The 26,231-nt window shown below is 35.3% G+C and overlaps 1 protein-coding gene across 3 annotated transcripts in view; it reads left to right on the top strand.

Moving 5' to 3' along the window:
* INTU (inturned planar cell polarity protein) overlaps nucleotides 1-26,231 on the top strand; it is an 81,722-nt gene that overhangs the window by 46,161 nt on the left and 9,330 nt on the right. For 2 of the 3 annotated variants that reach the window (XM_079919917.1, XM_079919915.1), the window contains exons 5-13: nucleotides 1,119-1,237; nucleotides 4,398-4,487; nucleotides 6,808-6,885; nucleotides 9,236-9,425; nucleotides 13,167-13,220; nucleotides 19,880-19,942; nucleotides 20,771-20,992; nucleotides 21,620-22,075; nucleotides 23,085-23,182. In XM_079919917.1, the coding sequence (XP_079776043.1) occupies nucleotides 1,119-1,237; nucleotides 4,398-4,487; nucleotides 6,808-6,885; nucleotides 9,236-9,425; nucleotides 13,167-13,220; nucleotides 19,880-19,942; nucleotides 20,771-20,992; nucleotides 21,620-22,075; nucleotides 23,085-23,182 (1,370 nt within the window). The remainder of the gene's footprint in view (nucleotides 1-1,118; nucleotides 1,238-4,397; nucleotides 4,488-6,807; nucleotides 6,886-9,235; nucleotides 9,426-13,166; nucleotides 13,221-19,879; nucleotides 19,943-20,770; nucleotides 20,993-21,619; nucleotides 22,076-23,084; nucleotides 23,183-26,231) is intronic. The other variant, XM_079919916.1, reaches the window with a different exon arrangement.

Raw genomic sequence — 26,231 nt, 5'->3', positions numbered from 1 at the left:
CGAAGGCATGGACTCCAAGTCACATAATTATTTCGTATAAAGAGAGACCAAAGCAAAGTGTAGAATGCTCTTTAGAGAGAGAACCAAAGAAAAGATACAGTATTTTAAGAGTTTGGGCTTTCAATAATGGCTATGTTAATATTTAGGAATATTGTTATTAAGTAGCATAACTGGAAATTACTCTGAATTCTCTATGGTTTCTATCTAGAAATTTTAATTTTGCCTGCTTTTAGTTTGTCTTGTGAGAAAAATAGCATGTTGCTTTAAGTAATAGCAAAAAAGTGAGGCAGAGAATGATTCAGTCCGTCATGTAAAAGTACTAGCAATGCACATCTTGATTTTGCAATTTATAAAAATGAAATTTTTTAAAAACTGTGTGTTTCCTGGGAATATGCTCTTCTTAAAAATAGAAAACTATTAAGCATTTTGTGAAAAATCTTATGGATTTAGTATTTTCCGTAATTTAAAATGTCTCTCTTTTAAAGTTTGAATACAGATTAATTTGTGGTGGGCAAACGATTTCAAATTTAAACAGAAGATTTTATAATATCATAATACTTCTTTCTTCCTATCTGCATGACTTTAATTTAATTTTGTATTCTCACTCTGTAAGTTTAATTGCAGTCTTGTCTTGTGTTTAAATAAAGATTTAATGGTGTCACCAAAGATGAAGCTTATCTTAGAGACTCCTAAAATTTACATTTGGTGCCTGTGTGCATATGCAACCACAGGAGATAAGAATATCTATATAACGAAATATAAATATTTTAATTTATTGTAAAGGGAGATTAATGTTTGAAACACTGTTTGCAATTAGTTGTAATTATTCCAACTAATCGCTATCCTACTCAGCATATGTATCATGACTAATTTTGACAGTCTCTAACTTATTTTCAAATGTGGTATTTTAAATACTAGGTAATGTGTTAAAATTCCAGGCATATAAAAAAAAAAAATTCCAGGCATACTCCTCTCCTTATGTTTGAATAAACCTCCCACTGAAGCTGAAAGGAATCTTTTTATTTTTTCCTTAATTTGAAGTCTGAACTTGCCATGAAAAATATAACGGTTGGAAAATTTGGGGGGAATTGACATTTCTATTTCTTTTTATTTAACAGCAGGAAATCCTATATCATTATCCAGTATCTGATGCATCTCAGAAACTTAAAAGTGTGAGAGGGATATTTCTCACACTCTGTGACATGTTGGAAAATGTAACTGGGACACAAGTTACTAGGTAATAATTGATTTTTATTTAGCTTTAATTCTCTTTCTCCCACGTTCTTTACCTTAATTCTGACAAACAAAATACTAATACAGGTATCTATTATACAAATATATTTGTATCTATAATGTAAATATTTATATGGCAGATAATGATGTCTGCAGATATTTTGTTTCTCACCTAGGTTATTTCTACTAATCATCTATTTAAAATGTAAGTTCTGAGAACAGCTGTAGATCTGGATGTTTTGGACTTTAACAAACTTGGATTAATGACTCTACTTTAGACTTTCTTCATGAAGGCAGTCTCTCTTAAGCACAGCATTATGATGAATTTGGGCTTTTTTATGACTTTATCTTGATTATTAACTTGCTTGACAATAGCTTTCTGGTTGGTAAGGATGACTGAATACTGAATTTTTCATATAGTTCAAAATATTTTGTTCTGTTCTTAGAACAATGATAGAAAACACACAATACACATACACTTTAGGAAGAGTATTCAGAAGGCAGTATCTGTGCAAGTTCACTCAGTGATGGATAAGCAAACTGGTGTTAAATAACCTTTTGAAAGTCGATTATAGAGCCACACATCCCATTCCATGTTGATTTATCAAGTCTTGACTTTGAAATATTATAGTTAACTTATGGAAAAAGGGGGCTCAAAGTTTTCTGAGTTTCGTTTTTGCTTTATTTCATAAAACAGATCTATAGATTATAAACCATTTTTCTTCCTTAATATTTCAACAATTTTAGACTTTACCAAAAAAGTTTATCTCAAAGTTTAAAAGCTCCTTAATATTGATAGAATATCAAATTGGATTTTCTAGGCTTTAAATTTTCTTTTCCCATCTTCTGCTTAAAATGACACCTCTAGGATTTTTTTTTTTTTTTGAAGTATATAGTTGGCTTACAATGTCGTGTCATTTTCAGGTATACAGCACAGTGATTCAGTTATACACACACACATATATATATTCTTTTTCAGATTCTTTTCCCTCTATAATAGGTAATTACAAAATATTGAGTGTAGTTCCTTGTGCTATATAGTAGGTCCTTGTCTAGGATTTTAATAGATGGGATCTGCAAGATAACGGGAAGAATTTCCTTGTTTTTCTAAATGAAAGTGATGTTTAACTCTGGGATTTTTAGTATAATGTATATAGAAAAGATTAGTTCATTTCAGAATACTTGTAACCGAGGCTCCATTTAGTCTATAAATTCATATTTATAAAAGCATGTGATAGGCCTTTTACATTTTTTTTTAAATTGCTTTATTGAGATATAGTTCATATATCATACAATTCACCCACTTAAAGTGTACAATTCAATGGTTTTTGTATATTCAAAGATATGTGAAACCATCACCAGAGTCAGTTTTAGAACATTTTTTTATCTCAAAGAGGAACCCTGTACCTTTTAGCTATCAATGCACCTACCCCACCCCAAGCCCTAAACAACCCCTAATCTACTTTCTGTCTCTATAGATTTCTCTATTCTGGACATTTCCTAAGAATGGAATTGAAATATGTCGTTATTTGTGACTAGCTTCTTTCATTTAGCATAATGTTTCTAAGGTGCAGGACTCATTTTTAATCTTATTCGTAAGAAAATGTGTTTAAGTTTCCCCATGTGGATTTTATTTTATTTTTCTCCAAAGTATAGAAATTTTACTTCATATTTAGACCTTGTTAGCTAAAATATGCGTTAGACATGTGGAAACCAGTAAATATAGAGAGAAAAACTTTTTTGTGAAAGAATATGAAAATAATTATTATTTCAGGGATTCCGTAGCAACATATCTTTTGTTGCATACACTGTTTTGAAACTATAGTGAAATGAATTATGACTATAAAGGAGTCTAATATTTGTCTAAAAGTATATGCATTTTTAAAACTTTATTAAGGCAGAAGTAATATCCCTTTAAAAAAATCTATTTAGCAATTCATATTTAAAATCCCACACACTTATCTACTGTAGTATAGAAGTACACTATATCCTAGGACTCAACAGATAAAGACTGATGGGTGTATTTTAATTTCAAAGAAAACACTAAATATATATATATATTTTTTTAATTTTTAAAAATTATGTTTAATTTTAAAGTAGTTTTAAAAAGAAGTATCTGATCAGTTAAGAAAACATGGAAAATATAAAAACAAATGGAAAAAATTAAAATGATCCCAAAGTCTACCACTCAAAGATAACCACCACAGATTCCACGAGGCAAAGAACTTGGCTGATCTTGTTCATTTCTGTAACTCCAGGGCCCAGGCATGTAGTAAGTGCTCAGTAAATATTGCTAAATTAAATGATAACCTTTCACTTAATTTTTTCCATCTATTTTATACAAATGGAATCATATTCTACCTACTGTATTGTAACTTTTTTTGTGTGGCAGTATATCATTTAACATTTTCCCAAATCAATAAATGTTATTTTACATTATATTTTTATTTTATCTTCTTCCCACCACCTACCCACACTATAAGAAGGAATCATGTTCTCTGTATTTCCACAGTTTATTGTTGTATCTCTCTTTTAGAAAACATTTAATTTGTTTTCCAACTTCATTGAAGTACAGTAAATTGCACATATGTAAAATGTATAATTTGATCGTTATTGACATGGTATAGACCCTGAAACTATCACCATCATGAATATAGCCATCACTCCAAACATTTCCTTGAGAATATGTTTAAATCTGACTTATATTTTGGTTACTTGTTTACGTATCTGTGTACCATACTGAATGATCATCTTTTGAGCTGGGACCACATCTTTGTTTCTTTGTAATCTCTTTTAGTAAATCATGTTCATAAATAGACAATCAGAAAAGATTTGTTAAATTAAAACACTGGGATGGAAGCTTTCTTTTGAAAAATAAAATTGCATATAGTCAGTTAATGTTAGGAAAAGAATTTCAACATATTTTTGCTGTAATGGGTCTACTTTTGTTTGACCTAGAGTTTTTTGTGGGTTTTTATATTTCAGAATATGTTTTTGTTGTACAATTCCTTGCGTTTTCTGTGTGGCAGGTATATGCCAAGAAATTTGCTGATTGAGCGTGCATTTCTTAAATCATACCATATGTAATCTTTTATGAATGACTGTTTATAATTTTATGACATTTAAAGATGTTCTAATTTCATTTTGACTCTATTTCTTCTTAGCTCATCCCTTCTTTTAAATGGGAAACAAATTCATGTAGCTTATTGGAAAGAATCTGACAAGCTGTTGTTAATTGGCCTGCCTGCTGAGGAGTAAGTTGAGATTTTTGTTTACCTTAAAATCATTTCTAAAATACTGCTAACAAAGTCTGTTTCATTAAAATGATGACATTTTTGTCAAAGGTAAATTCAAGAAGTTTTACGATTTAAAGGTTTGCTGCACTAGTATAATGACTACCTGTGTTCATTTGGTATGAATAGTACAGAAAGGTACCGGGAAGGCCCAGCTAGACCAATTAGTAAGGGCTGTCAATACACTTTCCTCTGAGATATGGCCAGTACAGAGGTGGCTGAGAGATGAGCTTGTCCTCTGCTCAAACTTTTGACAGTATCGTGGTTTGGATTTTGCATGTTTACAGTTTTTTACTGTTGGTGATTTTAGAGAATTAAGGGTCAGCAGAAAGGTGTTTTGCCTCGACATTGAGCACCTTTGACCAAATAATGAATATTTATCTTTAAAGTGACTTCTCTAATGGTATGTCTTATATTATCATGGTCTCCTTCTTAACTTTTTTGCAAGTATTTTGAAAAATGTCTTATTTTAATAGTTGGAGGTAAGAGCAGGGCTGACCATTTATACATTTGGTAGAAGTGAGTTACTAAATCCAGCCCACACTCAAGGGGAAGAGTATCAAACAATTGTGGACTTGTTTTAACACCACAAAGAGGAATTCCAAAGGAGGCTGCAGTGAAAAATATCAAAATTATTATGTTTTAAAGTGGTCTTTAATTTTGGACAGAAAGATATATGATCTATCATAAATGTGGGATTCAAAACTTTTAACATGAGGGGACAGTGGTGCCATTATATATGTTAAATGATGGCTCTCTTTTACCAGCTAATGTGCATTTTTCTGTCTAAAAACCCTGCTCGGAGACTGCCTTATGCCAACAGGTTGGATCGTGAAAAACTGAGTTGTTTTGAAAGAACAAGAATCGGAGAACATCCAGAATAAGATAACTTAGGGTGTGGTGGCAGGGTGAAACATCTGCCTTTGGACTTTCATAGTAGCCCAAAACGCAAAAGACAAGACACAGATAATACAATGGTGAGATAAGGTAGCGTGGGCAGTTAGACAGCAGAGAGGAAGGCCCAGCTAAGGAACTGAGCAGAGGCTGCTTCCCCACTTTCTGATGCCACCAGCCAGATTAGTTAGGCAGACAGAGGCAGTTTCCAGGAGAGGTTTTACCCTGAAGCCAAAAAAGGACTGTCACTGCTGAGCTCTGGATCCAGGTTGTGCTGTTTAGGGGATGCTCTAGCCGATTTCTCAACCTTTGCTTCCCAGGGTGGGAGTGGGGAGGCAGGATCTTCCCTAAATACTTATGTCATCCCTATCCTAGAGAACTTGGCTTGTTAAGTTGGAATGAATTCGAAGGTCCTCCTCCTTCCCTATCCTGAGCTTCAGGTCAGAAGTAACCCTAGCCACCTCTTTACCCAGTTCTCTTACTGCTCATAGCCACCACCCCATACCAAACTCTTTTCCTTATTGCATCTTGTTTCACATGACTGTGAAAGGTAGTTATTATTATTCTCCTTTGTTTAGACTGGGAAACAGAGTATTGAGAGGTCATGCACAGGCACCTCCTCAGTGTCAATTTATATGTCTCTGTATCTCCAGCATCGTACAGATCGTTTGTAATTGAATTCTGGCAGCCCTGGGATTGTTTTTCCCTTGTCTGTCTTAATGCCACAGTCTGTCCTTTCTTTCTTCACCACTGTGCCTTTTACAAGCAGGATGAGAAAAGTGTTGCCCCGTCCAGGATACGGTGGAGCAGATACTCCAGGAACATGTGTTTTCACGGGGGGAGGTCATCTTCCTGTGACAGCTGCAGTCAATAGCGGGGACCTAACCAGGAAGACAGTGTGAGGTAGTGGAGAGAGTAACCTTGGAGCTAAGGAAATGAATGCCCACCAGCAGGTTCTATTCCCTGGGTGTGCCTGTAGAAGTTGCTTAACTTCTTAAACCTCAGTTATACCCACTGGTATAATGGGAATAAAAGACCTGCTTTGTAAAATTCTTACAAGTCTTCAATGAGAAAATGTTAAGTTCATTTCTTTCCTTTCTCCTACTTTCTTTCCTTTCTCTTTCATTTAGGGGTGTCTTTTTGTCACAAGAATTAGAGGTTAAGTTGAGATCTGGCCTCCTTGACCCATGTTAGAACCCCAGATCTAGACATCAAACGCTTTAATTGCTAATGCAGGAAACAACCATTATACACAGCTATACTCAAAGTTAACACATATGCTTTTCATATTCTTTACATATAAAATGTAAAGATGATCTGCTTCTTTTATATTATGAATCAATTGATTATGTTATAAATGAACAGATGTATTTTTGCTTCTTTTTAGAGTTCCTCTTCCTCAGCTAAGGAATATGATTGAAGATGTTGCCCAAACCTTAAAATTTATGTATGGTTCTTTAGATAGGTAAGTACTTCCTTGAATTGAACCTCAAGTTTTAAGTATATGATTCAAAATCACTTTTTGGCACTTAATAGTGTTCCTTGGTTGTCCAGTTAGTTGTTTGGGTTTTTTCTTATTATTATTATTTTCTCATCCTTCATGACTGGCTTTTATTTTACAGCTCCAGGCAGTTTTTCATTGGCTCCATTGCTTTTTCTTTTTTGGTCTCATATGTTACTTTTGTGAAATAGTGATGTAACCACAATTATATTCTGATTTGATGTATTTTTGTAGGGGCAAATGTAAGAGCATTTCTTCAGAACAGATACAGAAAAGAGTAAGAAGTTTTCTGTGTTTTCCTCTGATTATAGCATTGTCAAATTCACTATCCTAAAATGTGATACTTTTTCCTTAAAAAAATTTTTAGCAAAAAAAATGAATGTGCTATTAAAATAAAGACATGGTAGAGAAGGTAATTGTCTATTTAGTTTCATGTATATTCTTCCATATATTTTCTATATAATATGAATATACATACTCTCTTTTTTTACACATGTGGGCTCATATTATGCATATTTTTCTGCTTGCTTTGTTTTTATAAATTTTTTAATATAAATTATTTTATTTTTATTTTTGGCTGCCTTGGGTCTACGTTGCTGCACGTGGGCTTTCTCTAGTTGCGGCGAGCGGGGGCTCCTCTTCATTGCGGTGCGCGAGCTTCTCACTGTGGTGGCTTCTGTTTGTTGCAGAGCATGGGCTCTAGGCGCACTGGCTTCAGTAGCTGTGGCTCGCGGGCTCAGTAGTTGTGGCTTGCGGGCTCTAGAGCGCAGGCTCAGTAGTTGTGGCTCATGGGCTTAGTTGCTCCACAGCATGTGGGATCTTCCCGGACCAGGGTTTGAACCCGTGTCCCCTGCATTGGCAGGCAGATTCTTAACCACTGCACCACCAGGGAAGCCCTGCTTCCTGCTTTTATAACCTTGCAGTATGTGATGTATCTTTCTTGATCTGAAAGAGGAAATTTGGGGTAACCGTTTAATATTTGAACATGTAAAATTATGGATGGAAAATCGATGTTTGTAAGTCCCAGTACTTCAGAGGGCTAAAATGATGCCTTTGCTTTCAAAGCTTTAAGAGTATATCAATATAAAGATTCAAAGACAGTTTATACATTTTTTCCAAACCATAGTAGTATCAGATCTCTGTTTATCTAGAGTGGATCTTTATTGTCACTGTTCTCAAAGCCGCCTAAAGGAATTTTTTATGATGATGCCATCTGGGAAAAGTGTCTAATTTGCAGTATTTTCCTCCAGGACAATATAGACACCTCCCTCTCAAACCCAATTACTTATTAGCACTTTCCAAATGTGTGAACTACAAAAGACTGGGCAGCCATATACAGTGCTTTTACCTTTTACTAATAAGAAAAATTTTAACCAATGAAGAGTATAAACTCTTAAGGTGGTTATAAACTACCTCCTTAAATTTATAATAGATGAGCAAACCTTACTATGTTTTGCCCTAATTGAAGCTTTCTATTTTCATAAAACTAGAGATAATCAAAGATTAAATTCCTGTAATCAATTCTGTATATGAAGATAAAGCAATTGGAGTTGTTCTGCAAATTCCAATGGAGTAGGTTGGGGGCAGAGGGACTCTTAATTTCTCTGAATTTCATTTTGAAATTTAGCTTCCATTGATTTGGAAGTAGCTCCAAGTTGACAGCAAATTTAAGTAGTTTCTTCTTGCCTAGGTGGGAATTTGAAAGGCAAACTAAGATAGTAAATGTGAAGATCCACTGAGTTCTTAACACCAAGAAGCAGTATGGATCCAAGATATTGTACAACATTTTTTTTAACCACAAGGTTTTTTTCAGATTATGAAAGATATTAAAGGCCATTGTGAAAAATTATGAAAAGACTAAAATGTCCAAAAACTTAAATTATCTTTTTCAAGTTGTGAGCTGGTTAGTTCCCTGTGAGCCACAGAAAACTGATTATACATTAATAAAGTTTAGTGTTGTGATCAAATTAAAGATATAAATGGTTGAGAGATAGAGGTAAAAGCGAGTTACACTTTTTGCAAAAAGGGAACTTCAGCCCATTCTGTTATAGATATACCACTTGTGTTAGCCCTTTGGTTTTCCCGTAGTACCATCTGCCCTATGTATTTGAGAATAGGCTTTAGGGTAAAAAATATTGACAGGGTGAATTTCTTAACACACTCCATCAGTAACATAGCAGTAATTCTTATTAAGGGAGGAGAAGTAAGGAAGAGAACCTATGTAGTTAGGAAAGATCCAGTCCCCTTAGGAGCGTACAAGCAATGACTACCATTTCTGTGTGTTGTTCTAACTTTACAGCTCTTGTTTTTTCAGTGCCTTTTGCCAGGTTGAGAATGTTCCTCGTTTGGATCATTTTTTCAGCTTGTTCTTTCAAAGAGCACTTCAGCCTGCTAAACTACATTCCAGTGCCAGTCCCAGTACACAACAATATGATGCTTCCAGTGCAGTACTTTTAGACAATCTCCCTGGAGTTCGGTGGCTCACACTTCCACAGGACATTAAGGTAATCTTAGGTGTCATAAATAAGAATCAGAGCCAGTTGCCTTATATATATTTTTTTTTCTTTCTTTTTTTTTGCGGTACATGGGCCTCTCACTGCTGTGGCCTCTCCCATTGTGGAGCACAGGCTCCGGACACGCAGGCCCAGTGGCCATGGCTCACAGGCCCAGCCGCTCCGTGGCATGTGGGATCCTCCTGGACCGGGGCACAAACCCGTGTCCCCTGCATCGGCAGGCGGACTCTCAACCACCGCGCCACCAGGGAAGCCCGCCTTATATTCTTTATCTTCTCTCTCTTTTTTTTCTCTTAGGCTTTTTGTTATTTTCAGGGTTATGGGTAAGAGTTAAAGGGGCAATTGGTTGCTAAGTAGGAGGTTCAGTGCAGTGAAGTTTTTCTTTCTAAATAGAAATTAGCTATCTCATCTTACTTTAACATTTAAGCTTTGTTCAAACTTGGAATACTTTTCAGAAATCGTAATTATATGGTGTGTCTTACTTTTGAATTTTGTGATTTAGATTTTATAATGCAGGCTCATCGAGTTAGGTAGATGAAATGACTGGCTAACAAATTAATAATAGCAAAATCTTTGTTTACATGAACAGTTGTAATTAGCTTTTGCCCTGTGCCAGAGATAGATCACTAAAGGTAAGATTCATGGTGGTTAAGCATTATCAATGTGACTTCAGTCATTTCTGTACATCCAAAATAACTTTACTGTTGAATGATTGAAAAGCTCATTTCAGACATTTTCATCAACAATAATGTATTTAGCCACAGCATGTGTAATAGTATTAATGAGGCACTATGCCATAGCAGTTCCCTGCCCATGAAGAAACCCAGGTTATGTTGTTGTAATATCCCAATTCAAGATTCTGCGCTTCATGGAATTCTACAATATATGATCAAACAAATGCCTTTTGAAGTTTAATAATAATTTAAACAGATATAGCAGTCCCTTTGCTCAGTTTCCTCATCTGTAAAATGGGAACAACAATACTACCTACTTCATAAAGAAGTTATGAGTTATCACGCATAAAATGCTTAGAACCATGCCTGGCACTTTGTAGTTGTAATTACAGCTGTGAGAGTACTATTATATAATGATTATTTGGAGGGAGTTGAGGGGTTAAAGCATATTTAAAGGAAACTTTACCTTCTTGTATTCTTTTTTTGTCCTTGCCTTTGTCAACTGCCCCCTGTTGCATTTTGTATCTCAGGCCAATGATTATCATTTTCCTAAATCATATAAAAAATAAAAAGTATGAGATAAAACTAAAAGTATGAGATATATAATTCTACTCCCATCAGTGTTTTCATAAGAAAACAAAATAGACAGCGTTCAAAATAGACAGAATTTAACTAGTTAACCTTACGTTTAAGATAGAAAGACACTGTTTCCACAGTCTGTCTCATGCCCATTCTGGGGTCTTTTTCTTCTGAAAGACACAAGGCCGCTTTTCGCGAGTCAGAGTTGCCATCTCATGAGGCCTGTCGGTCTGGTCTTGCCCAAGTTCTTTCTCCTGTCTCAGAATCTCTTCACTAAAGAAATCTCTTCCCTCAAAATATATAGTCTCTTCTGTGAGATTAGAGGTACTTAATGTTTTTAGGGGAAAAGTCTTTAGACTTTGGATATATTAAGATTAAATATTATTTTCCTTCTAAGAGTTCTTGTTTAAGACTTTTAAAATATAGCCTATTTTGGTCTTATAAATTCCGTATGAAGGCTACCTTCTGTATTCAGATTTCTTTTTTATTGGCGTTTTTTTCCCTTAATTTGACATATATTTGATTAAAAGGACTGTATGCTTTTATTTCAACCTAAAAGAATATCAGTCTGAGAAATCACTGTGTGAATTCTGTATATATTTTTTAATCTTTTGACTTAAAGCATACCTGTTGCTTATCTCACCAAAGCTCTGGTTGTCTTTGTCCTTGTTGAGTTGGACACTACTGTATGCAGATCAGCCTTCATTGTGCCAGGTACTCAGATTTGTGCTGTGCTTTGGGAATCCAGAAAAGTCCTCTGGATGCTCACAGTTTAGTTGGGTAGGTGGAATTAATACACGGGAAACAATGAGGATATAGCTTAGACATTTTCTATATTCTGTATTCTGGTTAAGAGAATTAAGAACAATATTTTTGCCAAGAGATAGATATCTTCTGATAAAGTGATCTAAAAGTCTCTGATGAATGTAAAGTTTAAAATACATAATAGCCCTTAAAGTTTTTGCTTTTGCTTTACCAGCAAACTCAAAGAACTCTTACACTTTCCTTTTGCCTTTGAGATTTCTTACTGTGTGAAAAATAGTAGGGTTTATTGACTATATATATTCTAATGGAAAATATTAAGGAATTTTATGCCTTGAGAAATCTAGTTAAAAACATATGTGTGTGTAAGGTAATTTGTGCCTGGTAAATTTTAGGTGGAAATAGTTGTTTTTAACTTGGAAAAAAATGTACTTGTTCTGAGTTTAGTATATGATGAAGTCACACTTCTGTTTTCTTTCCCAGAGAACTTCCTTATTTTGTTTGTTTGTTTGTCAGGTTTTTAAAAAAATAATTTTTCCTAAGATACATTGGAATAATAAAGAGAAAAGATATTTTACTTTTTCTCTTAAGGAATATGAAGAAGCAATTATAGTAACCTTGTATATTAGCCTGTAGAGTTCAGTAGCAGGAATAGCAACCTGTTAAACATTAATGTCTCTGAGATCGAAAATCACAAGTAGGTAATTTTCTTTTTGTCCTGTAGTCTTTCACAAGGGAAACTGTAGCCACAAGAAGGAGAACATGAAGTATTTGCTAGATGCAGAAAAAAGTAGGTCACAAATGAGTAATAAGTCATACCATATGAAAAGCATTGAAAGGCATGACTAATGTTTCCACAGCTTTTGTTGTCTCAGTAAGACACATTTGTGAAACAGTCCTGCAGAAAGTGCCTTGGCCTTAAAAAACAAAACAAGGATTATTTTTCACAAATACCGTATATGCTACAAGCTTCGATTGTCAGTAGTTTCCAATTTATGTATATGCATTACAGATTAAACTGCAGATTAAATTTATTCTGTTTTTAAATTTTGAATGCTTCAGGGAGGGACAAATACATGAAAGAGTTCAGGCAAATTCCATAGAAACGAAAGCTAAATCCTAAGTAAGAGATTTTTCTAATAACTCTGTAGGGTGGTTAAACTGTGCCAGATTCCAGGGGAACGCTTGCCTTCATGATTTAATCCGTGAATAAAGATGAACAGCCTTTTTATACAGAACATAGGAGGGAGACAGGGAAGAATGTCAGATTCTTGGATTTTCCAAGAATCCAACTGTTGAAAAATACATAGGAAATAGAAAAATTAAAACAATTCATAATAGACTGGCTACATTCAGATTGATTGTTTTTCCTCTTAAGATTTTTAAAATGTTAAAAATTTTTCTAACAGAACTGTAAAGCAACTTTTTAACATCATAAATTAGTTTGCATTGAGCACAGAGTGAAGCCCATTTTGCAATAATTGAGATTTAACTGAAAAATGCCTATAGGTTAAAATACATTAATTTTTTTTTTTTTGTAATTGCAAAGCTTAAAAGCAAGATGTTCCATTTGGGGACATTTCTTAAATAACACAAAGGAGAGAGATACATTTATTCAATTCTTCAAGTAATTATTAAGCAATTTTATATGGTCATTACTAAAAAGTAAGTGATATGAGTTAAATGTTTGTGTTACTCTTTTTCTTTTCTCACATAGGTGGAATTAGACACAGCATTGAGTGACTTGGAGGCTGCAGATTTTGCAGAACTGGTAAGAGAAGCAGTGGATTTTAGGAAAGGTTCATTGTTGATTTCTTGTTTTGTGAATCAATCATTATTTTAAGTATTTTCCAAGGGGGTATGTAATAATCTTGGAATACATAACATTAGGTTTCTATATTGAAATGGACAAAATCTATTTTGCTTGCCTTAAGATTTTCTGTTCAGTTAAAAATATTTGTTACGTAATGTATACGTAATGATTAATTACATTACTACCATTTGGAACCGGGCTTTGAGAGAAAGGATACACATGTAACATTGGCTGGCAGTATGGTTTTTAATCTTTTTAAAAAACTATTGATATATTTCCTAGCTCTGTCCACTAGAGCACCACTATCACCCAGGCCATGGTGTATAAATAATATTTCTCGCTAAAGGGAACCAAGACTCCTATGAGAAATGACTGATTCCAGATTTAGGGCTGACAGTGTACAAGATAAGCCTGGCAACATCTTGTTATATCAGACATCCAGGAAGCTTTCAAAAAGTACTAGGGTTAATTTAGGATTCAAGTAATCAGGAGAGACCTTGAAGAGGCTCCCTCTTGAGCATCTATAAGGACAATAACTGCATTGGATTGAAGCACATCAGATATCTCTAAGTCCATGAGTTCATAATGGTACTAAAGAAAAAAAGAAAGTTCTTGGTCAACTTTGGAGGATGCTAAGGAACTAATTCATTATTGTGAAAACTGGTAATTAAGGAGAAAGAATCAAACATTTATCTGCCTTTCCTATCTGAACCATACCTCAAGGTTACCAAATAGAGATGGGGGGGGGAGTTTCTCTTTATGGAAGTGGTCTACCTAACATATCAAGAAAGAATGACAGAATTGGAATACCATCATTTTTCAGTTCCCCTCAGTAAGTTAAAGGATCTAAGCAATGATCATCAGTAGCTGTTATCACAAAAAGAAAGTCAGCCAGATAGTATGTGGTTCCTGATGGAAGCACACAAACCACCTATGAAATATACCTGATCACGCCTCCAGGTCTAACTACCAGTTTACAGGAAATACAGGGGAAGAGGGACATGTTAAATGACCCCATTTGGGGGAGGGGGATTGCAGTTAGCAAAATTCAGACTAGACACAACAGGACGGTTTCTTCAACAAATAACTTTGTTGAAGAAGGTGAGGGGGTGGGTGTGGGGTTAGGAGAAGCTGAGAGAGACCTATCAGTCATAAGAGACTCAAGAAACATATCAACCGATTTCAGTATATGGACCTTACTTGGATCCTGATTCAAGCAAGCAAAAATTTTTAAAACATCTGTGAGACAATCAAGGAAATGAAAACAGTGTTAACTGGATATTAGGTGGGAATAATTCTCTAGATGTGGTAATGATATTATGGTTATGTATTTTTTTCAAGTCCTTCTGTTTTAGAGATGCATTCTAAAGTATTCACAGATGAAACGATATAACATCTGGGATTGATGTTGAAATAATTCACCAGGGAGAGGGAAGAAGGAGAGAGAGATAGAGATGAAACAAGATTAGCTATGTACTGGTCACTGTTTAAGCTGGGTGATGATGGGCACATAGGAACTAATTATACTATTCTTTTTTTGTATATGCTAAAATTTTCAGTAATAAAAGTCTTTAAAAAGTAAACGGGAAGTTAGGAAGTAGAAGCAGTGAGGCTGGATCATTCTTCAGCAGATTGCTGGTAAATGTAGGGAGAGAATATTAGCTTAAGGGGTGGCCTAGTCTTAGCTAAGATCCTGAGCAAATGGAAGGGTATTTTGTTTGTAAAAATAGTGGAAATTTAAGCAAGGTGAACTCTTCATAGGTCATAAATTTTTTCACTAATGGAAAAAAAATTAGCTAAATACTAATCATTAGGAGCAATTTAGATCTAAAATATGCAAATATCTGGGTTTTTAGGAACCTATATCCAATAGATTTAATTAAAACTCTAATTCCTGCCTTTATGGAACATCGTTTTAATGAGCAGTGGAACTAACTATGGCTAGAAAACGATCTATTGGGATTCCTTGCATACAACGTCAAGACACAGTACATAAAAGAAAAAAGTTGATAAATTGAGAATGTAAAATGATACATTTACTTTGGAAAACAGTTTGGCAGTTTCTTAATAACCTAAACATACACCTACCATATAATTCTGCCTTTCTATTCCTATCTAATTACCCAAGAGAAATGAAAGCTATGTCAGTACAAAGACCTGTAAACAAATGTTCAAAACAGCTTCATTTTTAATAGCCAGAGACTATTCAAATAACTCAGGTGTCCATCAACAGGTGAATAGACAAAACAAATTGTGGTATATTCATGCAATGGAATAATATTCAGCAAGAAAATTGGCAGGGGGTATTGATGGAACTGTTCTGTATCTTGATCTTGGTGGCACACAGCTGTACACATTTGTCAGAATTTGCAGAATAATTCACAGTGAGTTTTACCCTAATTTAAAGAAAAAGGAGGATTATTCTAAACTTTTTGTGAAATTAGATTTAAGATTTAATCTTATATTTTAATTCTGTGTTCTTTCCTTTAGTTGTTTTAAATTATTATTAAGGTATAATTTATATTCAGTACATTCTTCTGTGCCCTTATAGTCAGTCCCTCTCCCTAGCCCCAGCCTCTGGCAACCACTGATCTGTTTTCTGTCCACATGGTTTTACCTTTTCTGGAATGTCATATAAGTTGAATCATATGGTAGATAATATTTTGGGTCTGACTTTTTTTTAAGTAGGAAGTTAAAATATGTATTTTTATACAAATATTACATGAGTACATTTTTAGGGAAAAGTACAAACAACAAACATAAATCTAGCATTTTGCTTGACCACTCATACATCAAAACCAGCCCGATTCTTAGAGTTAACCATTGTTATCAGTTGATATATATTCTTGGTAACCTTGTATTTATGATCATACACTGAAGTAATTTTGTCTGATAATGTTCAGTATAGATGATGCTTTCACACTGCTAGTAGGCATATAAACTGATGCAACCTTTCAGGAAAGCAATCTGGCAAAATACGTTAAAAATATATATCCTCGGGCTTCCCTGGTGGCGCAGTGGTTGAGAGTCCGCCCGCCGATGCAGGGGACGCGGGTTCATGCCCCGGTCCGGGAAGATCCCACATGCCGCGGAGCGGCTGGGCCCATGAGCCATGGCCGCTGAGCCTGCGCATCCGGAGCCTGTGCTCTGCAACGGGAGAGGCCACAACAGTGAGAGGCCCACGTACCAGTAAATAAATAAATAAAATAAAATATATATATATCCTCTGATCTCGGAATTCAACCTCCAGGACCTTATCTAAGGAAGATATCAGGGATATACACAAATTTTCTTCATAGGAATTATCTGCACAACACTATTTATACCCTGAAAAATTACTGGAAACAAATTAAAATACCACATTATGGAATCTGTTAAATAATACATCCATTAAAATCATGTTTAGAAAACTGTCTATTGACATGAAAAAATGTTCAAGATCATTTTCTAAGGAAAAAGCAGGGTCCAAAACTATACACATAAAACAGCTTGCCCACACCCATTGGGATGGCTACCATTAAAAACAAGCAAACAAACACCCCAGAAACACGAAGTATTGGCGAGGATGTAGAAAAATTGGAACCCCCATGCACTGTTGGTGGGAATGCAAAACAGTGCAAATGCTATAGAAAACAGCATGGTGGCCCCCCAAAAAATCAAAACCAGAACTGCCACATGACCCAGCAATTTCATATACTCAAAAGAATTAAAAGCACAATCTTGAAGAGATATTTGCACACCCACATTCACAGCAGCATCATTCGCAACAGCCAAAAGGCGAAAGCAACCCGTGTCCACCAACAGATGAATGAACAAACAAATAGACAAATCCATGGAAAATACATGCAATGGAACATGACTCGGCCCCAAAAAGGAAGTAAATTCTGACATAGGCCTCAACATGGATGAACCCAGAGGACAGATACCACACTAGGTGAAGCAAGCCCATCATGAAAAGACAAAGTAGGGACTTCCTTGGTGGTCCAGTGGTAAAGAATCTGCCTTGCAATTCAGGAGACACAGGTTCGATCCCTGGGCAGGGAACTAAGATCCCACATGCCACGGGGCAACTAAGCCCACGTGCCACAACTACTGAGCTCACGCGCCTCAACTAGAGAGCCTGTGTGCCTCAGACTATAGAGCCCACGTGTCCTGGAGCCTGTGCACCACAGCTAGAGAAGAGCCACAGCTAGAGAGAAGCCCGCACACCACAATGAAGAGCCCGCGCGCTGCAATGAAAGATCCCGCATACCTCAAGAAAGATTCCGTGTGCCACAAGTAAGACCCGACGCAGCCAAAAATAAATAATAAATAAATCTTAAAAAAAAAAAAGACAAAGTAGTGCACAATTCCACCCACAGGAGATGCCTAAAGTAGTCAAACTCATAAAGACAGAAAGTAAAAGAGTGGATGCCAAGGGCTGCAGGAAGGCGGCGGGGCGGGGCGGGGTGGGGCGGGTTGGGGGGGTGGGAGGGGGTGGATGGAGAGTTGTTTAATGGATACGGTGTTTCAGTTTTGCAAGAGGAAGAGTTCTGGAGATTTGGCTGCCCAACAGTGTGAATGTACATAACACTACTGGGCTGTACACTTAAAAATGATTAAGATGGGCTTCCCTGGTGGTGCGGTGGTTGAGAGTCCGCCTGCCGATGCAGGGGACACGGGTTCGTGTCCCAGTCTGGGAAGATCCCACATGCTGCGGAGCGGCTGGGCCCGTGAGCCATGGCCGCTGAGCCTGCGCGTCCAGAGCCTGTGCTCTGCAACGGGAGAGGCCACAACAGTGAGAGGGCCGCGTACCGCAAAAAAAAAAAAAAAAAAGATGGTAAATTTTATATTATGTGTATTTTACCATGATCAAAATTTTAATTAAAATAAAACAATTTTTAATTAATTAATTTCTATTTCATGCCTTTTTAATATTACTGAACACCCAGTTAATCGCATTCCAGAGAAGGGTGACATTTCTGGGGCACAGAAAGAATGGTATTCACAGCTGTTTCTCCAATCACATTTACTACCATGACCCAAGAACATCCAGTTGATTGCTTAAGGGAATGTATCTCACCTGAAATCCTCTTGGACTGCATGCATAAAATAAAAGTTTTTAAAAGCTTACCTATGGTGAAGCCAGTCAGAGCTTCCAGACCCTCAAAAAGCTTCCAGTGAACTTAATACCTTGTTCTTAAATATGAGGACAAAAAGGCAGTCAAAACAAATGAAAAACGGTGGGCCTGATTTCTTTCACTTAGCATAATGCATTTGAGATTCATTCATGTTGTCTATGTCAGTAGTTCAGTGCTTTTTATTGCTGATAGTATTCCATTGTATGATGATATCACAGTGTTTATCCATTCCCCAACTGAGGGATATTTAGATTTTTTTCCAGTTTTCAGTTTTCCTTAGGTTTCGTTGTGTTTGGGGTTTTTTTTTTTCAACTTACAAAAGTAATGCATGCATGTTGGTTAAAAATAAATGCAAGCATGACTATTAAAAACAAATGTCCTCCCTCCTCATCCCTCTCCCCCAGTTCCATCCCCAGTTACAACTGTTCTTACAGTCTGGAATATATTCTTCCAGACCCTTCTCTATACACATACATACCGCCATACAAACCAACACATATGTATATACATACATGTATATGATTGAGGGTGCTGTTTTTAACAAGACTTAGATCATAATGAATACTTTGTTCCACAGCTTGCATTCTTTGCTGAACAATGTATTCTAAAACCTTTTGTGCTTGCTCATATAGATCAACCTTATTTTTTTAAACAGATGTATGATATTCTGTGATGTGAACATAACCTTATTTCCTTAACCATTTTCCATTGTTGAACTTTCTCTCCAGTTTTTGCATATTAAAAATTCTACTCTTAACGTTTTATATAAACATCTTGAATCTTATTCAAGTATTTCTGTAGATTTCTAAAAGAGGAATTACTCAAAGAGTATGTGTATTTAATTTTTTTTCTTTACGTACTGCTCAGTTGCTCCCAAATAGGTTGTACCAATTTGTACTTTCAAAAATAGTATATGGTAGTATTGGATATTTTAGGTGATGTCCAGTAGAAGTATTTTGTCTTGGTAGATTTCTTTCAATCCCTCTTGGGGTAACAAATCTTATGTTCTACTCTTAGATGTCTCTAATCAACATTATCTTACAAGAATCAAAAATAAGATTGTTCTCAGTCAAAAATAAATATATAGGCACCTTATGTCTCACCCCAATAGCCTAATATATTGATTTCTAAAGAAGGCACTATGAAAACTTCAGTTACTACAAGGACCTGCTGTTCAGGGAACTATATTCAATATCTTGTAATAACCTATAAAGGAAAAGAATCTGAAAAAGAAGGTGTGTGTGTGTGTCTGTGTTTGTGTTTGTGTAACTGAATCACCTTGCTGTACAACTGAAACACTGTAAATCAACTATACTTCCATAATAAATAAATAAATACCAAAAGAAGAAGAGATAAGTTACTTAAGAATGTAATTTCCATTTTAACTGTTGTAGCTTAACTAGGATTTTTAAAAATCATAAAAAATATATAAATACATATATTTACATATATATAAAATTTTATATATATATAAATCCACTGTGGTTTTTCCCCCAGTCTGAGGATTACTATGACATGAGACGGCTATATACAATTTTGGGCTCTTCTCTATTTTACAAGGTAAGTTGAAGCTTGAAATTTTTATATATGTCATACTGCTATATGAACAGACCGAAAGTAAATTTTCTCAAATTGTTACAAACATGAAAAATACAGTTATCTCTTTTTCTGTGAATGTAGGTACCATAAAATTAGATCTTAAAATAAGACTTGTACCTACATATTTACAAATACAATAAATATTTCTGGTTTCATTATATTTTAAAGCATTTACAAACGTGTAAGAGAGAAACAGTACTCAAAGAACCAAGTGTATATGAGAGAAGAGCAATACTGCTTTGTTGATTTCCTTTTGCAATCGTGTTTTTCTTCCTTATCTTCAGAAAGTAACTATGCATCTTTCTGGTAAATTTTCTAACATTAAGTAGTTGACTTGCACGTAAAGCAAGTTAAACATCAAATGAATTTAAGTATTTTAATTTTTAAAAAAGATTTTTAAGCACAATATAAAACATATCTAAAGAAGAATCAAACAATACAGAACTGTAAGCAGTGAAAAGTAAGTCTCTCCCCACCTTGACTCCTGCTTCTCCACTTTTCATCTTCAGAATTCAGTGCTTTGGTAATTTTGCCAAATTCTCAGGCTAGTGCTACTTAGAGGTGATCTTGCTTTATGCTAAAGTGTACCTATTATAGACTTAAGTTATCCCAAATACTTGATGTCTAGTTGAAAAAAACATCTATTTTTACTATGTCTTCATTTATTCCATTTGAAACTGGAATATTTTAAGCCAACTGAAGAAATACCTATAAAACTCTTAGAACTGTATTATAGGATTATTGCTTTACGTCACTAGTTGACTTTTATTCTCTGTGGTTAAATTCAAGGGTTATTTGATATGCAGTCATTTGCCTAAGGATGATCTTATTGATATTGCTGTATACTGTCGCCACTATTGCCTACTGCCTTTAGCAGCAAAACAAAGAATTGGTCAGTTGGTAATATGGAGAGAAGTATTTCCTCGACATCACCTCCAACCTTCTGCAGACTCAAACACTGAAGTCTTTCAGGAACCTGAAGGGAGGTATTTTTTGCTAATTGTTGGCTTGGTAAGTTTACCTTAGTTTTTCTTCGGGGTTTTTGTTGTTTTTTTTTTGCCATTTACAGACTAAATAAATACACAAACAAAAATGATAGTTTAAAATTATAAGCATGTCAAATAGTAGTATTCAAACAAAATGTTATGTGCCCTTATTTCTTCTCTTTTGTATCCATTTAATACTCATAGAGAAATATTAATGAAACTCAAGATAAGATTTTAGCAGGTTCTTAAGATCTTTTGTTCCCATTTCTATAAAAACAGAGGTTTTATCTTCTAGTTTGTTTTGGGAAATAGAGAGAGACATGAAAAGAATATAGAACCAGAAACAGAATAAATATGTGATTGTAAATGAAAGGACTACCAATTATTGAGCCTCTTTGAAAGCTACCTTAGGGAATTCCATGTGCCAAAAGTGGCAGTTGATGGTATATCAGGATAAGGCAATGTGAGATTTGTTTTCACAGGTGATCAAGAAGCATTGAGGATAACTAAGAAGGGGAGGGAGGATTTTTCAATAATCATCACACGATTATGCCACATGCCCATATCTGTTTAGTATTCATAAATATATACGCGCATGTTACATACAAATATTTTCATGTAGCTAAACCTATATTAATTTGTTTTCTTATAGAGACATTATATGTTGTGTGTACTATTAGAAGCTGGAGGCTGTGCATCCAAAGCTGTTGGGAATCCTGGACCGGACTGTATATATGTGGATCAGGTCAAAACAACTCTTCACCAGCTGGAAGGGATAGATTCCCGCATAAATGAACGGCTAGCCTCTTCTGCAACCCCCTGTTTGTCTTGTGCTGACTGGTTTCTTGCTGGATCACATGAAAAATTAGATAATTTAACAACCTCACCTATCCTCAGTAGGCTACAAGGTACTTCCAAAGTAGCAACCTCTCCAACATGCAGAAGAGCTCTTTTTGGTGACTATTCCCTAAAGACACGTAAGCCCAGTCCATCCAGAAGTGGAGGATCTGACAGTGGTTGTGAAGGTGGAGAAGGTGTTGGCCTGAGTCCCCACACTACAGCATCTCAGGGTTCTGATGGTTCAGAAGAAAGTGGGGCCTTGCTTAAGGTGTGTGTTCATTCAAGTGTGTACGTTCTGGGAGCTAAGCTGTCTCTCCAGTCCTTACTTATAATTGCAAGAGAATTTTTAATGGCAGATACTTCTTCATTTGTACTAGTGGTTTTAGTCACTGTTGGCAAACCAACGATTTAGGACCAAAGAAAGAAGAAAATGTCAAGTAATAAAACATTAGCCCCTTGACAGCTAGGACATCTACTTGACAGTAATTACAAGTAGGGAAACTCTTTAATCCCGCTTTCCATGTTCAACTCTTTCCTTTCTATTCACAGTGGTAACAGAAAACATCCTACTTGTGGGGCATTTGGTGGCTGATCTAATTAAATAGCTAGAAAGTGTTCAGTAGAAACAAAAGAATCAGAAACTTTAAAAAATTAGATAGATAGGTAGATAGATTCGATCTCCTAATTCCAAACAATAGAGCACTCTTGGAGCCCTAAGTGGGTATATTTAGGAAGTACTCACATTGGTGGTACTCATTATCCAAGTCTGTGAAATTGGTAGGAAATACAGGAGGAGGATAAGATAGGATTTGGATAGACTTAAAGAGCCCTGAACAACTCCTAAAAGAAACTGAATTAATCTCTAGGATTCAGCCATTTAACAAATATTGATGGAGCATCTACTATGTGCCAAGGGCTATGCTACACAAAGGAGATAAAAAGATGAGTAAGACGCAGCTCTTGCCTTTGAGGAGTGCAGAGTCTAGAGAGGGGGACAAGTGTGCATACATATAAATTGTAACAAAATTTGGTGATAGCTCCATCATGGCTCCAGTAGAAGGTTTACGGGGAGAACTGTCATGTCTTCCCATGACATGGCTCTCGGGTCACTGTTAGCATAGGATAACCCAAGAAGTACAAGTTGGCATCAAAAATATTTAAAAGAAACATTGCAAAATAGTAAGTAGTTCTCTTAGAAGGATTTTTAGTTTTACGTCATTTCTCCTGTTTGATTCCATTCTTAGATATAAACAGATCTACTTAATAATACTTTTTAGGTCACTAAAAAGAAGTCTACTCTTCCAAATCCATTTCATTCGGGGAACCTGAAAAAGGACCTTTCAGAAAAAGAATTGGATATATATAACACAATGAAGTAAGAAACTTCCTTGTTTTATTCTTTTTCACTTAACTCTATGTCTCCGAGGAAATGTTGCAATGAAAAACTGCTATTCCATAATATATAGAGATTTTATTCAACAAATGTAATTATGATATCTCTTACATATGAAAGGTAATAGCTATGCTATTTCTTTAATATCTTTCATTATACATATAGGAAACATACTCATAAGAAATAAAAAGCATACAAAGTAATACTTCAAAATATGAAAGTTCCCACTTATGTCTCTTCCACAGGTAACCTCCCTTTTGTGTGTCTAGTTTTTACATTAGAGTTTACTATTTTTAGACTCTGGTGGATGCTGTGTTTTTGCAGATAGTCCTCAGCCCCAGATACTCATTCCCAGTGCTTGAGAGTCACGGCTGCTAATGGCTCATGCATGGCTGAGTCCCTCCCCTGGCCTTGTCCTATGTGGAAGTTTACTGACTCCACCAAGGTTACAACCTCTCTCTAGGAGTAGCCTACATCTAATGACTAATAGATAAGTAAGTACAAAGGCTTGGCCCCTACTTTAATTCAGGACAACTCTAAAAGGCCATCCAAGCTTCAGCGTTCCCAGTGGTATCTGTTGAGACGTCTGTCTCAACTGCGGCATGGTTCAACTTCTCCCATTGCTCAGTCCTTCAGTCTTACCCCCACAGGTGTTGTTTCCAAGCATCCTCCCTGATAAACTTCCTCCCTGCATATCTCCTGATCAGAGTCTGAGGCCAGAGAACTAAGTCTGTGACACCCTCTTTAGAAAATAGGTAAAACCTCAAATTTACAGTAAGTAGGGAATTCTGGTGTAAAAGGAACTAAGTGAGAGGAGCATGTTTAACAGCTTAACTATTAAAATATGAAATGTTACATATTTACTTCTTGTTGGGCAAGAACAAGAGCACTGTTATGTGGTGACAAGCTGGTCTTCCTGAGCTTCATCTGCTATTTAATTACGATGTCATGCATGGTATCAACTTGTGTAGAAAAGTCAATTGCACACTTTTTTTTTTTTTTGGCCGTACCACGCAGCTTGTGGGATCTTAGTTCCTTAACCAGGGATCGAACCCGCACCCTCAGCAGTGAAGTGCAGAGTCCTAACCACTGGACCACCAGGGCATTCCCTCAATTGCACACTTTTATTTGAACAAGTAGACATATACAAATAGAATTCCCATTAAAAAAAAGAAGTTCAGAGCTACCGCCTTCTTGATCGTTGAAACATTTTATAATAAGTTCAAATACATATCTCACAGAGTTGTCAGGAAAAGCCGTTTTCCTGAAGTCAGGGCAAAATCAAGGTAATTTGTCTACATAAAATAATACACTGGAAATATTGATATAATGTGTTAAAATTTGGAATTTAATGCCTTCCAATATGATGTTTAATTTTTTAATAGTTAAAAATGTTTTTTAATCAAGGAAATCTAAATCAAACCTTTGTTGGAAGCCTGAAATACCTTCCACAAACCCTAGTTTTCCATTTAACAAAAACTACTGCTCTGAATTTTTATTACCTCTATATCTTATTTTTTAAATATATATGTATGTTATTTGGGCTTTATCTCTAGTAAAAAGAAACTCTTTTTCCAACTTTATAACTTAAGTTTATATTATAACTTAACATAAATGTGTAATTATGTTAAATTAAGCATAAAGTCATATGTGATGTAAATCATAGGCTCTCCTATTTAAAAGGATGCTACAGATGCATATTTATTCTATTAACATGGAAAGATCTTCAAACTATGTAGTTAATTTTAAAAGTGTGATATAAACCAGTGTGTAATATATTATCCTAATTTGTACTTGTTTTTGTAAAATAAAAATATATAACATACTGAAAACAATCATATACAGAAAACATTTCATTCAGTAACCAAATCCTATCCATTCTGCATGGATTCAACCCCTAATGATCCTACCCTAGATCAAGCTCCTATTCTCTCACCTGGTTGTATTGCAATGGGCTCCCAACTCCCAGCCTACCCTGAATCCATTCTCTGCTGTAGGAGTGACCTTTCTGAAGAACTAATCTGATTTAATCTACATTTTTTTGAACAAATATTTGTCTTCCCAGTGAGTAATTGCTTGTTTGATGATTTTTAAACTTTTGGTTTATACACTGAGTGAGTTAATACACACTGAGTTGATTTATGGTTTTCAAGCACTAGACCTACTCATTTTGTCATGGGGTTGTTTTCAGAGAAAATTAAAGAAGTTAACACAAATGTTAATTCTAAACTTCCCTAAATAGGAATCTTATTAATTAATGATTCCTATTAAGAATTAATGATTCTTCTTAAGAATCATTTCTGTTCTATACCTTTTCTTGAATTTGGTGACCTCAGGATTAAAATGTATGTTTTAAATTATTTTCCTTTTTGAATAATTATAATTTTTTTCATTTTGATTATTTTTTACTTGATTGAAAAAATATCCGCCACCAGTATTAATGAGCCAAACACCCTATGGAAAAGTATGAGAGAAATTTGTAGATGACCTCCTTCCCTGCCTATCCCTGGTCTCTAAAGAGAACCAAGAGCATTAGTTAGTGATCAAAAGTTATTCTGATCTTGCTGCCTAAGTAACAGTTTAACAGGAATTTGGTTAACATGGATGATTGAGGCAGTATTTAGGCTAAGAGCTGAAATATGCCTTTGCTTTGCCTCTGTGCTATGGCTGGAAGAAAAATCAACTAAATGAATTTTTTTAATAGACATTAGAATGAGAATAGAGCAGCCTGAGTGAGATGCAGCTGGGGAATTGCTGTCCATATATTTAAAGATTGCCAATCAGGAAAAAGCAAGGTATAGTGGAGCAGAGTCAGTTAAGCTCTGACACTTAGCTATGTGACCTCAAACAAGTTAATCCAAGTCCTCTGAACATTGATTTCCTCACGGTTGAAATGAGGATAGTAATGTTTAATATCTTACAGGGTCATTATGAGAATTAAGTCTAAGGTATTTTAAAGCATCTACCCTGGAACATAGAAGACATTCAGTATATGATAACTATTGCCATTATTTCACTGTTGCCGTTATTG

Source organism: Stenella coeruleoalba, assembly GCF_951394435.1.
Source record: "Stenella coeruleoalba genome assembly, chromosome: 4".
NCBI classification, from domain to species: Eukaryota; Metazoa; Chordata; class Mammalia; order Artiodactyla; family Delphinidae; genus Stenella; species Stenella coeruleoalba.
This window is presented reverse-complemented; position numbering and strand designations above follow the sequence as displayed.